General features: G+C 38.5%; 1 protein-coding gene across 4 annotated transcripts in view; it reads left to right on the plus strand.

The window, feature by feature from the left end:
- TRAPPC13 (trafficking protein particle complex subunit 13) overlaps nt 1–16,340 on the plus strand; it is a 46,033-nt gene that overhangs the window by 15,680 nt on the left and 14,013 nt on the right. For all 4 annotated transcript variants that reach the window (XM_062212109.1, XM_062212110.1, XM_062212111.1 and 1 more), the window contains exons 4-6: nt 4,739–4,823; nt 11,573–11,700; nt 15,568–15,640. In XM_062212109.1, the coding sequence (XP_062068093.1) occupies nt 4,739–4,823; nt 11,573–11,700; nt 15,568–15,640 (286 nt within the window). The remainder of the gene's footprint in view (nt 1–4,738; nt 4,824–11,572; nt 11,701–15,567; nt 15,641–16,340) is intronic.

Here is a 16,340-nt window from a genome sequence, read left to right on the forward strand (position 1 = left end):
ATGCCAGCGTATTGCAGCATTTCCCCAAATTTCTCCTCTAGAAATTTGATGATATCTGGTCCTAGATTTAGATCCTTGCTCCATTTTTTTTTTTTTTAAAGATTTATGTATTTATTTGAAAGGCAGAGTTACAGAGAGAGAGAGAGAGAGAAATCTTCCATCTGCTAGTTCATCCTCCTAAATGGCCACATCAGCCAGGAGCCAGGAGTTTCTTCCAGGTCTCAGTACTTGAGTCATCTTCTGCTGCTTTCCCAGACACATTAGCAAGGAGCTGGCCTTGATCCATTGTGAGTTGGTTTGTTTTTTTTTTTTTTTTTTTTTTTTTTAAGATGTAAGGTAGGGTTGTTTTTTTATACTTCTGTTTATGAAAATCCAATTTTCTCAGCACCATTTGTTAAAGAGACTATCCTTTCTCTAGGGATTGATTTTACTTCCTTTGACAAAGATTAGTTGTTTGTAGATATGTGGATTGATTTCTTGGAATCTACTCTGTTCCATTCATTTACATGTCTATTTTTGTGCCAATACCAGGCTGTTTGAATGTAATTCCCCTGTAGTATGTCTTGACATCTAGTATTGTGTTGTCTGTCTCTGCCTTTGTTTTTGTTGTATAAGATTGTTTTGGCTATTTGGGGTCTCTTGTGTTTCTCTGAATTTTAGCATTGTTTTTTCTAGATCTGAGAAGAATGTCATTGGTATTTTGATTGAGATCGCATTGAATCTGTAAATTGCTTTTAGCAGTATGGACATTTTGATGATGTTAATTCTTGCAATTCATGAACATGGAAGATTTTTTTCCTTTTTTGTGTGTGTTTTCATCTTTCTTTCTTTAATGTTTTGTCATTTTCATTGTGGAGATCTTTCACCTCCTTGGTTAAATATATTCCATGGTATTTAATTTTTTCTGTAGCTATTGTGAATGAGATTGATCTTAGAATTTTTTTCTTTGCCTTGGAATTGTTTGTGCATACAAAGACTATTGATTTTTGTGTGTTAATTTTATATCCTACTACTTTACTAGATCTTTTACGAGTTCCAGTAGTCTCTGAGTAGAGTCTTTTGGATCTCCTATATAAATAGAATCATGTCATCTACAAATAGGGATAATTTGACTTCCTCCTTTCCAATTTATATCCCTTTGATTTCTATTTCTCACCTAATACCCTCTAGCTAAAACTTCCAGGACTGGATTGAATATAAATGGTGAAAGACGAGCTTCTTGTCTGGTTCTGGATCTCAGTGGGAATGCTTCCAACTTTTCCCCATTCAGTAAAATGCTGGCTGTGAGTTTGTCATAAATTGCCTTGATTGTGTTGAGGAATATTCCTTCTGTACCCAATTTGCTTAAGGTTTTCATCAAGAAAGTATTATGAATTTATCAAATGCTTTCTCTGTATCTATCGAGATAATCATATGGTTTTTGTTCTTCAGTTTGTTCTTCAGGTTTTTGTTCTGATGTGATCTATCACATTTATTGATTTGCAGATTTTGAACCCTCTCTGCATACCAGGGATAGCTCCCACTTGGTCCGGTTGAATGATCTTTCTGATATGTTGTGTTGTTGGACTCTATCAGCTAAAATTTTGTTGAGAATTTTTGTAACTACATTCATCAGGGATGTTGGTCTATAGTTCTGTTTCTCTGTTGTTATCTTTTTCTGGTGTAGGAACTGAAGTGTTGCTGGCCTCATAAAAGGAGTTTGGGAGGATTCTCTCCCTTTTAATTGTTTTGAATAGCTTGAGAGGAATTGGAATTAATTCTTCTTTAAAAGTCTGGTAGAATTCAGCAGTGAAGGCATCTGGTGCTGGGCTTTTCTTTGTTGGGAGGGACTTACTTTATTACTGATTTAATCTCCATCTTGGTTATTGATCTGTTTAGGTTTTCTGTGTCTTCATGACTCAGTGTTAGCATATCATAGGTGTCTAAGAATCTTATCCATTTCTTCTAGACTTAGCAATTTGTTGGCATATAGCTCTTTGTAGTTATTCCTGGTGACTCTTTTTATTTCTGTGGTATCTGTTGTTACACTTCCTTTTTCATCTCTAATTTTATTAATTTCAGTTTTCTTCTCTTTTCTTTTTTCTTTTTTTCTTTTTTTTTTTTTTTTTGGTTGGTTGGGCCAATGATATTATCAATTTTGTTTATTTCTTTCAAAAAACCAGCTCTTCATCTTTTGTATAATTTTTATGGTTTCAATTTTGTTTATTTCTTCCCTAATTTTAATTTTTCTTCTACTAATTTTGGATTTGGTTTGTTGTTTTTCTAGGTCATTGAGATGCATTGATAGCTCATTTATTTTATGCTTTTCTAATTGCTTAATATAGGCACCAGTTACTCTGAACTTACCTCTTAACACAGTTGTGAAATGCGACAATGCCATAAAGCTGTTGCAGATCCATTTGTTCAGAAACTAACCATGGAATCGGAACATGCTTGTGATAGATATAGGTGATAAACAGTTATACAAATTATACTGTGTGACTCTGGTTTTTATTTAAAAATGAAATTATACATTCCAAAATAAAATATTAATAGTAATTCCTATTTCCTTGTTTTGATTTTCTTCTTTTAGGTTCAATTATATTTATTTTTATAATTATTTTTTAGAGTTGCTTACATTTATTTTTATATTTTTAGTGGCCACATATTTTTATTTTAACTAATATAATATAAATGTCTTTCTCAAAAGGGTCTCTTTTGTTTAGCCTCACAGTCCTCTCCCAGCATAAGTCATTAGACTTGTCAGCTAATTAGGAATTATAAATTTTTTGTTTCTTCTCTTGTTCTTAGGTATTATCTCATTTTTTAGACTTTTAAAAAAGATATATTTATTTATTTGAAAGTCACTGTGAGAGAGGGAGAGACAGAGATTCCCCCATCTGCTGATTTACTCCCCAGATGCTTGCAATAGCCTAGACTGGGTCAGGCTGAAGTCAGGAGCCATGATCTTCATTTGGGTTTTCCACATGGGTGGGAGAGGCCCATGTACTCGTACCATCTTCCACTGCTTTTTGTAGGCCATTAGCAGGCTGCTAGATCGGAAGTGGAGCAGCCAAACGCCAACCAACACCCATATGGGATGCCTGCATCACAGGCGCAGCTTTACCTATTATGCCACAATGCCACACAAAGGATCTGTATAGTCCTCAGTATAAGCACAGATCCTGGGGCCGGTGCTGTGTCGCAGCGGGTTAACGCCCTGGCCTGAAGTACAACATCCCATATGGGTGCAGGTTCTAGTCCTGGCTGCTCCTCTTCCAATCCAGCTCTCTGCTATGGCCTGGGAAAGCAGTGGAAGATGGCCCAAGTCTTTGAGCCCCTGCACCCACATGGGAGAACTGGAGGAAGCTCCTGGCTCCTGGTTTCAGATTGGTGCAACTTCGGCCATTGTAGCCATCTGGAGAGTGAACCAGCAGATGGAAGACCTCTCTCTCTGTCTCTACCTCTCTCTGTAACTCTGCCTTTCAAATAAATAAAATAAATCTTTTTTTTTTTTTTTTTTTTTTTTACAGGCAGAGTGGATAGTGAGAGAGAGAGAGACAGAGAGAAAGGTCTTCCTTTGCCGTTGGTTCACCCTCCAATGGCTGCTGCGGCCGGCACATCTCGCTGATCCGAAGCCAGGAGCCAGGTGCTTCTCCTGGTCTCCCATGCGGGTGCAGGGCCCAAGCACTTGGGCCATCCTCTACTGCCTTCCCGGGCCATAGCAGAGGGCTGGCCTGGAAGAGGGGCAACCAGGATAGAATCCGGCGCCCCAACTGGGACTAGAACCCGGTGTGCCGGCGCCGCAAGGCGGAGGATTAGCCTATTAAGCCATGGCGCCAGCCAATAAAATAAATTTCTAAAAAAAAAAAAAAAACACAGATCCTGCAGCAGTGACCCTCACCAGGGTATCAGGCAGCTCAGAGCATGTGGAGCTGCCCACAGTGACTGCCCAACATCCCAGACACACCATGTACCCTCCCAAACAGCCACAGTATTTTCATAGTCTAGGCACACAAGGCTCCCACAGTCACCAGCACCCACCCCCACCCCCCTGTCTGTTCTCCCAGCCAGACTCGGGCGGCTCCGCTCGGTTGGTTGCTGGGCACAGCTATTACGTATGTCCAAAACAGCTCCCGCTGTCTCTCGGCTTATTACAGAATGTCACTGCAGTGAGGTTGGGGAGACAGAAGTGTTCCCCCTTTTCTTCTCCTCTGGGTTGGCAGGTACACTGTCCCCCACAGGGCTCCAAGCCAGATTTGAGCTAGGCTCTTCCCACAGCTTTATTGCCAGTGGCTTGGGCTGCTCCAGCCTCATCTCTCCTCACGCGCCAAAGCTGGTGCTGAGGCTGTCTGCTGCTGGTGTCCTCAGTTGTACGTGTCCACACCCTCCATGTGGGTCCACAGTGTCCCTCTAATTTGCCTGGAATTTCCTCTGCCGTTTTCTCCCTAACTCTTCCCTGAGACTGCACTCTCTCCCCTTTTTGTAAGCTATCTTCCCCTAGACTAGAGCAGTAAGCTCCTTCCCTATTCCACCATCTTGGGTCTCTCCTCTCTAATTATTCCCATATTTACATTTGTATTTTGAACTATACGAGGCAGTGAGTGAGCAGCCTGGTATAAATAAAGGGATGTTGAAGTGGTATTTCACCAAATCTCTATCTTTCCCTAAATTTTTCTGCATTTGAAGTTGTTAGTCATACTGAAACAGAATATTTATAACACCTGAATGAATTTCTGTATTTTATTTTATTTCACAGGAATATATTCCTGGGAGAGACCTTTTCCAGTTACATCAGCGTTCATAATGATAGCAATCAAGTTGTAAAAGATATATTGGTAAAAGTAAGTAACATTCTTGTTTGGGATATATTTTACTAAGAAATATATAATTCTGTTATGTTTTTGAAACATTATTAAAATGGATGTTTGATACTGGGCTGTTTAATTGTCATTAACAAGTTTTAATGGAATGTCAAAAGGTATAAGATATTTTTGCTAAACCCAAAAACATTTTTTCTTATCCTCAAGGTTTGTGACTACCCTTGGTAAGAAATTGTACTAGTCAAATGTGTGTGACTGTTTCAACTTTTATTAATATTAAACTTTTATTAATATATGTGACTGTTTAAACTTTTATTAATAAACTTTTTATAAAAATTAATAAAAATTTTAAAGAACGAAGTGGAAATATCACTAAGGATTACATCAGTCAGGAAGGCTTATTGGAGGAAAAGGAATGCAAGATCATCCTGACATGGAGAAACAGTCAAGAGGGACATGGTCATCAGAGGAAGAGCCATAGGAATAACCAGTGTTCCTTATAGCCATGTACAAAATTCACTTGCTAAGAGTAGATGGAGTTGTAGAAGATGTGTATTGACCATACACTGGAGCATCTTGAAAATCAGGCCAAATTTGTAGTCTTTTAAGTTTATTTTAAAAACATTTGGTAATCAGTGTAGGCTTTGGAGCAGATTTCTCTGTGCTGTGTGTTGGGAAGACTGATAGAAACGCATTATGTGGGGTGGTTTGTAGGAAATAGACCAGTTGGGAGATTCATGAAGTAGTTCAGAAATCAAGAAAGAATATACTAACTCAGTTAACAACCTGAAACTGATTATAAAGAGAAAAAAAACAAAAAGAAAGTAAAAATTCATTATATGGCAGGGAGAACTTGTTATCAAAACTGTCTCTGAGTGGTGAGTTTAGAGTTTTGGAGCATTACCAGGAGGGCTGTAGACTAGGTACAATGGGTTTGCAGATGATCATAGAAATTTAGAATTCAAAAAGACTTCAGAAGGACTGGTGTTTAGCTAGCAGTTAAGACACTCGATTCCCAGCACCATCTCTCTCTCTCTCTTTCTCTCTCTCTCTTTTTTATATGATTTATTTATTTATTTGAAAGGCAGACATTCAGAGAGAGAGAGAGAGGCAGAAATCTTCATTTATGTGGTTATTCCCCAAGTGGCTGCAACAGCCAGGAGCCAGGAACTTCATCCTAGGTCTCCCTCATGGATGTAAGGGCCCAAGCACTTGGGCCCTCCTCCGCTACATTCCCAGGCACAATCACAGGGAGCTGGATCAGAAGTGGAGCAGCCAGTACTCAAACCAGAGCCCATATATGGGAGGCTAGCACTGGAAACCAGGACTCTACAACACAGCACTGCCTGCGCCTGCCCCAGCTCCAGCTCTTGACCCCACTTCTTGCTAATACAGAATCTGGGAAGCAGTTGTGATGACTCAAGTGATCAGGTACCTGCCACCCACATAGGAGCTCCTGGGTTGAATCCCCAGCTCCATCTTCAGCCCAGCCCAGCCCAGCCCTTGCAGGCATCTGGGGAGTGAACCAGCCAACAGATAGAATCAGTCTCTCTCTCTGTCTTTCCTCTCTTCGCTGCCCTCCCTCCTTCTCATGAATTTTTAAAAAATAGACTTTAGAATGCAAATGTTTGAAATTGTATATATATGATCCAATTTCCAGAATCCAGAAGCAGATTTTTGCAGGCAACTTCCTGTGTTTGTCATATACGAATGAAATTTCTCTTTTTTTTTATTAGATCAGGGTTTACAAGCTATAGCCTGTAAACCAAATTGGCTCTATGGCCTGTTTTTATAAGGCTTTTGGACAAAGAATAGTTTTTCATTTTAAAATGATTGGAAAGAAACAAAAGAATATTTCTTGAGGTGGAAATTATATGAAATTCAGATTCAGATGGCTCAAGTAGTTGAGTCCCTGGCACTAACGTGGGAGACCTGGATTGAGTTCCCGGTTCCCATTGGTGGCCTGGCTCAGCTCAGCTGTTACAAGCACTTGTGGAGTGAAGCAGGCAAAGAGAGCTCTCTTTCTGTCTCATAGATGGATGGATGGATAAACAGTTTTTAAAACACTGTTAAGTCCTTTCCATGTACACAGCTCTCATCTTCCAGTACTATCCTTTCTCAGTTTATTTTCACACTTGGACTTTGACTGTTTGGCATTGCTTTAAATCATTCTTTGGTCTGACATTACTCTCTTCTTAACTTCAGCTCCATTTTTCATGCATTTCTCTTATTCTTTGGAAAGGCTTATGCAAAAGCTTGAGAATTTGTCTACTTACCCATAATTGGAAGTTTGGGCATTTGTTGCCTTCTATTCACACTAACATAGGTTTTGAATTGTTTTATCCTTCCTTCCTTCCTTCCCTCCCTCCCTCCCTTCCTCCTTTCTATTCACGCTAACATGAGATTTTGAATTGTTTTATCCTTCCTTCCTTCCCTCCCTCTCTCTCCCTTCCTAACTCCCTCCCTCCCTCCTTCCTTCCCTTCTTTTCACACTAACATGAGGTTTTGAATTGTTTTATCCTTCCTTCTCTCCTTGTCTCCTTCCTTTCTTCCTTCTCTCTTTCCCTCCCTCCTCCCTCCCTTCCTTCCTACCTTGGAAGAGTCACAGTTATAGTTCAGCTACCGAGAAGTCTGTCTTCAAAACTTTAGTTTGTCTATAACTCCTTGAATTTTGGAATCCCAGAAAAAAGATGGTGGAACGTTCTCCTTTTATTTCTTTACTATTATCTTAATGTTATTTTGGATAATACAAATGCTTATAGATACTATACTATGTTTAATTAGAAATTACTAGTTTTTTGTTTTTTTAATTTAAAAAAAATCTCAGCAGTTAAGTCTATAAACCTTATCGTGCTACCATAAGTATTTTATAATTTAAAGTTTGTAATAAATGTGCTATAAAGAATAGTAAATAACTCTTATGCTTTATGCTAGTTGTTCTCAAACATTAAAAGGCATTGAAGCCATCTGGTGGCTTGTAAAGCCTCTGATTGCTAGGCCCCATTCCCATAGTTTCTGATTCACTTCATCTTAAATGGTGCCCAAGCATTTATAAGTCCAGTGTTTTCCCAGGTGATACTAATTTGTGTTGTTCTGGGATCCATGCTTTGAGAACTACTGGTCTATACTAATCATTCACACATTGATTCAAATATATATACACCAGTCATGACTTTAGAAACTAGGTTTTAGCAAGAAACAAAACAGACAAGCCTACTGTATTCTCTTGAAGCCTGCTCTACATGTTTTTAAGTATATTTCTCCATTCCTGAACATGAACACCTTAACTCTACCAAACTCTTGATGGCCCCTGAAAACTAGAGCTTTCACACTTGTCCTGATTTTCTACCTCTGTTTAATTTGCTAGGAATTATTACCCCAACACCCTCTCCTCTCTGCCTATTCAAATTCTATTTATCCAAAAACCAATTTGCAGCCTGAAGCCCACCTTGCAATTTTCATTGCATTATCCTATCTCAAGCCAATCCTTCTTCACCACTTTACTCTGCTGCTTTTCCCTCAATACATGCTCTGGCCTCTAACATCTGTAATAATATGCTTATTTACTACGAGTTGTCTTCCCTGCCGTTTTCCTCAGAGAACAGAAATTTCCCAGGGGCAGAGATTTGATCTGTTTTGTTCAACTGATGTACAACTCTTTCAACAAGCCCTGGCATATCCTAGGTAATCAGGAAGTACTCAGTGTAGCATTATTTATAATGGTAAAAAGGAGAAGGGCAAAAGTATTGTGTAATCTGTACACTGTACTTACAATTAACATCTACAGAAATGACATAGAACACACTGGGAGAACTCAGGAGAACATATTACACAGAATACTGATGGGTTTGAGTATTTTTTTCTCTCTTCTAATTTTAAAAATAATTAAGAAATTTTGAATCTCAGCTCCATTAATAATTATGTAACCTTGGGACAGTTGTTACTTTTATCTTTTTTAAAAAAGATTTATTTAATTATTTGAAAGAGTTTTCAGAGAAGGAGAGGCAAAGAGAGAGAGAGAGAGACAGAGATCTTCTCTCTGCTCATTCACTCCCCAAGTGGCTGCACCAGCCAGGACTTAGGTCAGGCCAAAGCCAGGAGCTTCATCCAGGTCTCTCACATGGGTACAGGTGCTTTCTCAGGTACATTAGCAGGGAGCTGGATTGGAAGTGGGGCAGCCAGGACTTGAACTGGCGTCCATATGGGATCCTAGCATTGCAGGCAGTTGCTTAACTCTACACCACAGCACCAGCCCGTTACCTTCTATGCCTGAGTTTCATTGTATGTAAAATAGGGATAATACACCTACTTCAGGCTTATAAGAAGGAAATGAGTAAGGTACTTAAAACAATGTCTTGCACATGATAGGTACTTGATAAATGTGAGCTACTATTTTATGACTGAATATAGTAGTGAATGAGATGGCATTAGTAAATATCCTACTTCAAAATGACTCACATTAAGAATGTTGTATTAGTTGGCTTTTTAAAGCTTTGTAAAGTTGGCTTTTTAAAAGAAAGAAAAGCTTAGCTGGCGCCGTGACTCACTAGGTTAATCCTCCGCCTGCGGTGCCGGCATCCCATATGGGCGCCGGGTTCTGGTCCCGGTTGCTCCTCTTCCAGGCCAGCTCTCTGCTGTGGCTTGGGAGGGCAGAGGAGGACGGCCCAGGTGCTTGGCGCCTGCACCCGTGTGGGAGACCAGGAAGAGGCACCTGGCTCCTGGCTTCAGGTTGGCATAGCTCTGGCCATGGTGGCCATTTGGGGAGTGAACCAATGGAAGGAAGACCTTTCTGTCTGTCTCTCTCACTGTCTAACTCTGTCAAATTAAAAAAAAAAAAAAGAAGAAGAAGAAGAAGAAAGAAAGAAAAGCTTAGACTCCTGGCTCTTATGTAAAAACCTTCATCAGTCCCATGAGCTAATGTGATCTTTGCTTTCTCTAAATTTTTCTTGACATTTGCTTTTAAGTTTTATCATAACTTCATCCATATATTCAGTATTCAACAAATGTGTGTTAATTGCCTATTATATGCCAGCCTCCATGGTATAGTGATGAGCAAGAGAAGACAAGAGGTTCCTGACTCCATAGACTTTTTCCATAGGGGAGACAGAAACAGGTAAATAGTGTGTTTGTAGATTATGATAAGTGTTGCAAAGGAAGTAGAAGTCAAATGTGATAGAGTGAGATTAAAGGAGGATGCCATTTATGACAGGGTGATAAATGTTCAAAGGGACTTACAAAGAGCAATATAAAATTAACTGGGTGGGAAGGAAACTATTACTATAGAGAAGGTAGTACTTTCTTTTTAAAAAAATGATTTATTTACTTGAAAGGCAGAGTTTGAGAGAGATGGTAAGAAAGAGAAAGGGAGAGAGATCATCTAGCCACACATTCACTCCTCCAAATGACCACAAAAGCCAGGACTGGACAGGCCCAGACCAGGAGCCAGGAGCTTCATCCAGGTTTCCCATGTAGGGGCAGGATTTGGCCCCCACTTGAGCCATCTTCCGCTGCTTTCCCAGACATATTAGCAGGCAGCTGGATTAGAAGTGAAGCAGTTGGGACTGAAACCAGTGCCCGTATGAGATCCCAGCATCACAGGCAGGGCCTTAGCCTGCTGCACTACCATGCCAGCCCCAGGAGCTAGACTTTCTTAGTTGATGATTTTAATATCGTTCTTTCATCAACTAACTAAGGTCTCTGACATTTTAACATTATTGTTTTGAATTTATTTTTCAGTGTTCTATACTAACACATACATGGATATCTATATATATATTTGTTTCAGTAAAGTCCATCTATGTGAATATATGTTTAAATATAAATGTGTATGTGTATAAGCATAAACCATATGCCTAAGGTTCAGATTCAACACCAAAGTTTTGGGTTAGCCTCCCCCATTTTCTTTATTTTTTAAAGATTTATTTACTTATTTAAAAGGCAGAAATACAGAGAGAGTGAGAGAGGAAGAGAAGAGAGAGAGTAAGAGAGATCTTCCATCCACTGGTTCATTCCCCAAATGGCCACTACAGCCAGGGCTGAGCAAGGCCAGAGCCAGGAGCTTCTTCCGGATCTCCCACATGGGTGCAGGAGCCCAAGGACTTGGGACATCTGCTGCTTTCCCATACACATTAGCAGGGAGCTAGAGTGGAAGTGGAGAAGCCGAGACCCAAACTGGCTCCCATATGGGTTGCCAGCGCCTCAGGCAGAGGCTTAACTTACACCACAGCACTGGCCCCTAGTTTTCTTATTTGTACCTTTTTTCATGGAAGGTAAGAAGCCTATCTCATTATCCATAATTCTTTGATTTGTTTCCTAGTACACACATAATCTTTTCAGAATTGCTACCCATATCCCTTGAGAAAACAAATGTACTAACTAGGGTACATTTGTGTACCATTCCTTTTGATTTTAGCCTTTGATTGTGGTAAGACTGTTTTCCAGACTTAATTAGGTTAGTTCTTTTTTCCCCTTTTCTTCTCTCTAGTGTGGTTGTGTTTTTCATTTGAAATACAGTTAGATTCATCTGTTATTGTTTGCATTCCATTTTGGACTCTCTCTACCTCTTGGTTAATTTTATATCTTTATTTTCGAGGCATCCATGTGTGTATGAACCACTACCATGTTCTAAGTTCTAAGCTTTGTTTAGAGAAATGTAGTTCCCCCTTCATCTCCACTTCTTTGTTCCTTTTCCCCTGCTGTTTCCACCCATACTCATCCATACTCTGTAGAAAAACAATCTCATCTGGATTTTTTTTATGTTTTATTTCAAGGCTGATCTTCAAACAAGTTCTCAGCGTTTAAATCTTTCAGCCTCGAATGCTGCAGTGGCTGAACTTAAGCCTGATTGTTGTATTGATGATGTCATACACCATGAAGTAAAAGAAATTGGAACACATATGTAAGGATTAATTTTACTATTTCTCAGTGTCCTTTACTTATATAGGCCTTTATTTGAAATATTTGCTTTCTGCTTATCATTACGCCTAAGAGCCTATTGTAAAAGAAATTTTACATTCCATATTTACTTGCTTACCAGAAACAAACTAAATGTAATATTTATCTTACAGGAAAATAATCTTAACTCATCATTTATCTCTAGTTTCAGTTTTGTATCTACAGTTTTATCTAAAAAAGGAAGTTATATCAGTGTTTAAAACTCAGATGTCTAAACATATTATTTTTTGAAATGGTAGCAACTGACATTCATAGCATTTAGTGTTTTTGTTTTTGTTTTTCATAGCAAGAGTTAGGACCTTGGGATCTCTTTCATTTTGGCTAACTAGATCACTGATTACTTTTTAAATTCACAATTTTCTAGTTCTATAATTAAGTACATACATTATGTTCTTAGAAACATAGAACAAAACTAAAGACAAACTTTCAAAAAAAAGTCTCAAATTTTGTATTTCTGGCCTTTGTATGCAACTCAACATGAATACTCTATTTTTCTTTTAGTATGAGTAGCAAATATGAAATTTTCAGCCTTCTTGAGTAACTTTAGACTTTTTCATCTTCCGAAGCACTCCCACATCCATCATGGCTCAAAATCCTGTTAATTCTTCTAACTGTATATCCTTTATCTCTTTTTGTCTCTACTTCCATCACTACTTTTCTTTCTCCTGTGCCCATTAAAACTTACTGTATTAGCTTTATTTAGTCAGTTAGTTTTGATGACAAGCTCTATTATAGGCACTTTTTGATATATATTCTGTGATTCATATAAGCTTTAGAGACAAATTTCTTGGAGTTCAAGTTTCAGCTCCATCGTTTATGAATTATGTGATCTTGTCAAAGTTATGTAACTGGATGGGCACTGTGGCACAACAGACTAACCCGCCACCGGGACAAACACTCACATTCCATATTGGAGTGCCTGGGATTGGATCGAGTCTTGCCTCAGCTTCTGCTTCTAGTCCAGCTTCCTGATAACGCACCTGCAAGGCAGTGGTTGATGACTCATATGAGTCCCTTGCTCCTGGCTACAGCCTGGCCCAGCCCTGGCTCTTGTGGGCATTTGACTAGTGAACCAACAGATGAAATCTCTCTCCCTTTCTCTTTCTCTCTCTCGCTCTTGTTCTAGCTCCCTTTGTCACTCTGGATTTCAAATAAATAAAGTTGAATAAGTAAATATTCTTTTTAAAAAGTCACATAACTGTTTAGTGATCTCCCATTCCCCTTAGGACATTCTGTCTGTGTTTTATAAAGCTCTCCGCAACCTAATCCTTACCAGTCACTCTGAGGTCTTACCTTTTGTCACTTCTCCCTCCCTGTCTACACTGCAGTCATTTTGGCCATTTTGGTTTTGTGTGTGTGTGTGTTTGTCTCTGAACTCCATGGTTCAACATGTGTTCAAAGGAATGAATGTCAATGGAATTTTATTTCATTGGCAACTGCTTTTTTTTCACATCTCAGATTCAGCCTGACTTCCTCAAAAAAGGCTTTCCTAACCTCCTGCTACAGGCGGAGGATTAGCCTATTGAGCTACGGCAGCGCCGGCTTCAAACAATTAGTTTATAAGACAAAACAATTTTGTTTCAAAATCTGTGCCTTCCTGTACTATTTTACTGTGGATACTTTGAGGGCATATTGTATTCTGATCAAACTCTTTCCAGCTCCAGGCTTAGTACAAGGCTCAAGTATAAAGGCGAAATAAATTACATGATAATATTACTAGTTAGTTTAACCACTGTCAAAATATTGATATATTTCTTTCCAATCGTTTTATGTGCATCTATATAACAAATGTCTATAAATGATATTTCATAAAATTTTAGTATTATTCATGGTTTTATCCTTTTCTTTTTAAGGTTATTTTTAATTTGGAAGGCAGAGTTACAGATAGAGAGGGAGAGACAGAGAGAGATCTTGCATCCCCTGGTTCACTCTCCAGATGGCCACAACGACTAGGGCTGTGCCAGGCCAAAGCCAGGAGCCCGGAGCCTCTGGGTCTCCCACATGGATTTAGGAACACAAGCACTTGGGCCATCTTCAACTGCTTTCCCAGGCCATTAGCAGGGACCTGGATTGGAAGTGGAGCAGCTGGGTCTTGATCTGGCACCCAATTCAGTGTGAATGCTTTTTCACCTCAGTCAGTATTCTTTCAAGGCAGTATTTTTTTTTAACTTTCATTTAATGAATATAAATTTCCAAAGTACAGCTTATGGATTACAATGGCTTCCCCCGCCCCCATAACTTCCCTCCCACCCGCAACCCTCCCATCTCCTGCTCCCTCTCCCATTCCATTCACATCAAGATTCATTTTCAATTCTCTTTGTATACAGAAGATCAATTTCATATATATTAAGTAAAGATTTCAACAGTTTGCACCTACACAGAAACATAAAGTGTAAAATGCTGTTTGAGTACAAGTTATAGCATTAATTCACATTGAACAACACATTAAGGACAGAGGTACTACATGAGGAATAAGTGCACAGTGACTCCTGTTGTTGACTTAACAAATTGACACTCTTGTTTATGGCATCAAGGCAGTATTTTTTAAAAGACTGTATCTTATACATTTGGACAGTACAGTTTGTTTATCCTATGTTTAGATTATTTTTAGTTTTCCACTGTTAAAAATAGGACAATGAGGAACACTTTCGGATTTTTATGATATATTAATTGAAGTAAGCTTACTTCAATATCGGAATTTTACTTCAATATGGGAACATATAATTTTTATTTTTTTAAGATTTATTTATTTATTTGAAAGAGTTACACAGAGAGAGGAGAGGCAGAGAGAGAGAGAGGTCTTCCTTTTTCCATTGGTTCACCCCCCAAGTGGCCACCACGGCTGGTGTGTTGCGGCCGACGCGCTGCGCCGATCCGAAGCCAGGAGCCAGGTGCTTCCCCCTGGTCTCCCATGGGGTGCAGGGCCCAAGCACTTGGGCCATCCTCCACTGCACTCCCGGGCCACAGCAGAGAGCTGGCCTGGAAGAGGGGCAACCGGGACAGAATCCGGTGCCCCAACCAGGACTAGAACCCAGGGTGCCAGTGCTGCAGGCAGAGGATTAGCCTAGTGAGTGGCGGCACTGGCCCTCCACATCCTGATAGATGGAGAAATCTTGCCTTATTACTGTAATTTTTTCTTACCTCATTATTGTAATTCTTTTCTTGGACTACTCACAAGGCCAAACATTCTTGTTAGCAAGCTGTGGTGCTGTGATTTATGTGATCCTCTCCTCATATTTTGAGTGATACATTGATGTTTTGTTTATTGACTCACAGGAGCCCTTTGTATGTTAGAAACCTAATTATTGTCACATACTTTTCTAGGGATTTTATCCCAGTTTCTTGTCTGCTCTTCAGTTGTTTTAGTGTTTTTGATTTATTCAGTCTGAAATTTTTACATAATAATTTTTGTTTTTCATCACATTTATTTTAAGAAGTCTGTCCTGGAGTTGATTCCTAATCCTTTTTTTTTTTTTTTTTTTTACTTTATATGAACTTATTTTTTATATCCAACTGTTTGGTTATTCTGAGACTTATTTTGGAATGCATTACACTTTTCAAAGGAAAAGTTTCTGACTTCCTGCTCCAGAAATACTAAATCTCATCTTACTAATCAGAGCTCACTTGGTCTTCATGCAATTATGTCCAAATCTGTTAGAACTTTTTTTCCCTATCTCTAATGCCATTTGGCTATACTTTCACATAATTAATAGAAATGTTTTTGAAGGTTGCGAGTAAATTCAGGTATGTTAGTTTTATTATTAATAAATAGAAAATGATGTAGATTCATTAAGACATCTTTCTATTTCAGCTTGGTGTGTGCTGTGAGTTATACAACTCAGGGTGGAGAAAAAATGTATTTTAGGAAATTCTTCAAATTTCAGGTATTGAAAATGATGACCTTCAGTAGTTTTAATTCTTATTTTAATGAAAGGATAAAGTTATTCCTGTTTATCTGCAGAAAAACAAGATCCACATGAAGTGAAGAGCTCAATATTTTTGGTTTTATCACATTATTGTCAGCCCTTCACATGTGCAGATTCTGTGTGCACAGATTCAACCAAGCACAGAATTGAAATCATTCCAAAAGAATTTCATCTGTATCAAATATGTACAATCTTTTTATTCTCTTTTATTCCCTAAACATTGTAGTAGAGAATAGCAGCGATTTGTGTAACATTTATGTTGTTTTACATATTATAAGTAATATTGAGATGATTTAAATATACAGGAGTGTTATATAAGTTATTTGCAAACCTACACCATTTTATATAAAGGATTTGAGCATTCTTTGATTTTGGTAGCTGTCTGGGTTTAGTTGATACTAAGGAATGACTGTTACAGCAATCTAAAGTCAGACTACACTAAGGTAAATAATAGCAGAGAAATTATCCTTGCCAATGTAATGTTTATAATGAAATTTAAAGATTTTCATCCCTCAAAAAATACCTTTTCTTTGGACAAAACACAAAAGAATTCCAAAAGAGGGAAAAAGTAAGTATAAATAGTTTGAAATATGTAAAGAAAATTTTAAAGGAGAAATTCCTAACTTGGGTTATATTGAGCAATCTTCCTTTAAGAACT

Source organism: Lepus europaeus, chromosome 15 (genome assembly GCF_033115175.1).
Source record: "Lepus europaeus isolate LE1 chromosome 15, mLepTim1.pri, whole genome shotgun sequence".
NCBI lineage: Eukaryota > Metazoa > Chordata > Mammalia > Lagomorpha > Leporidae > Lepus > Lepus europaeus.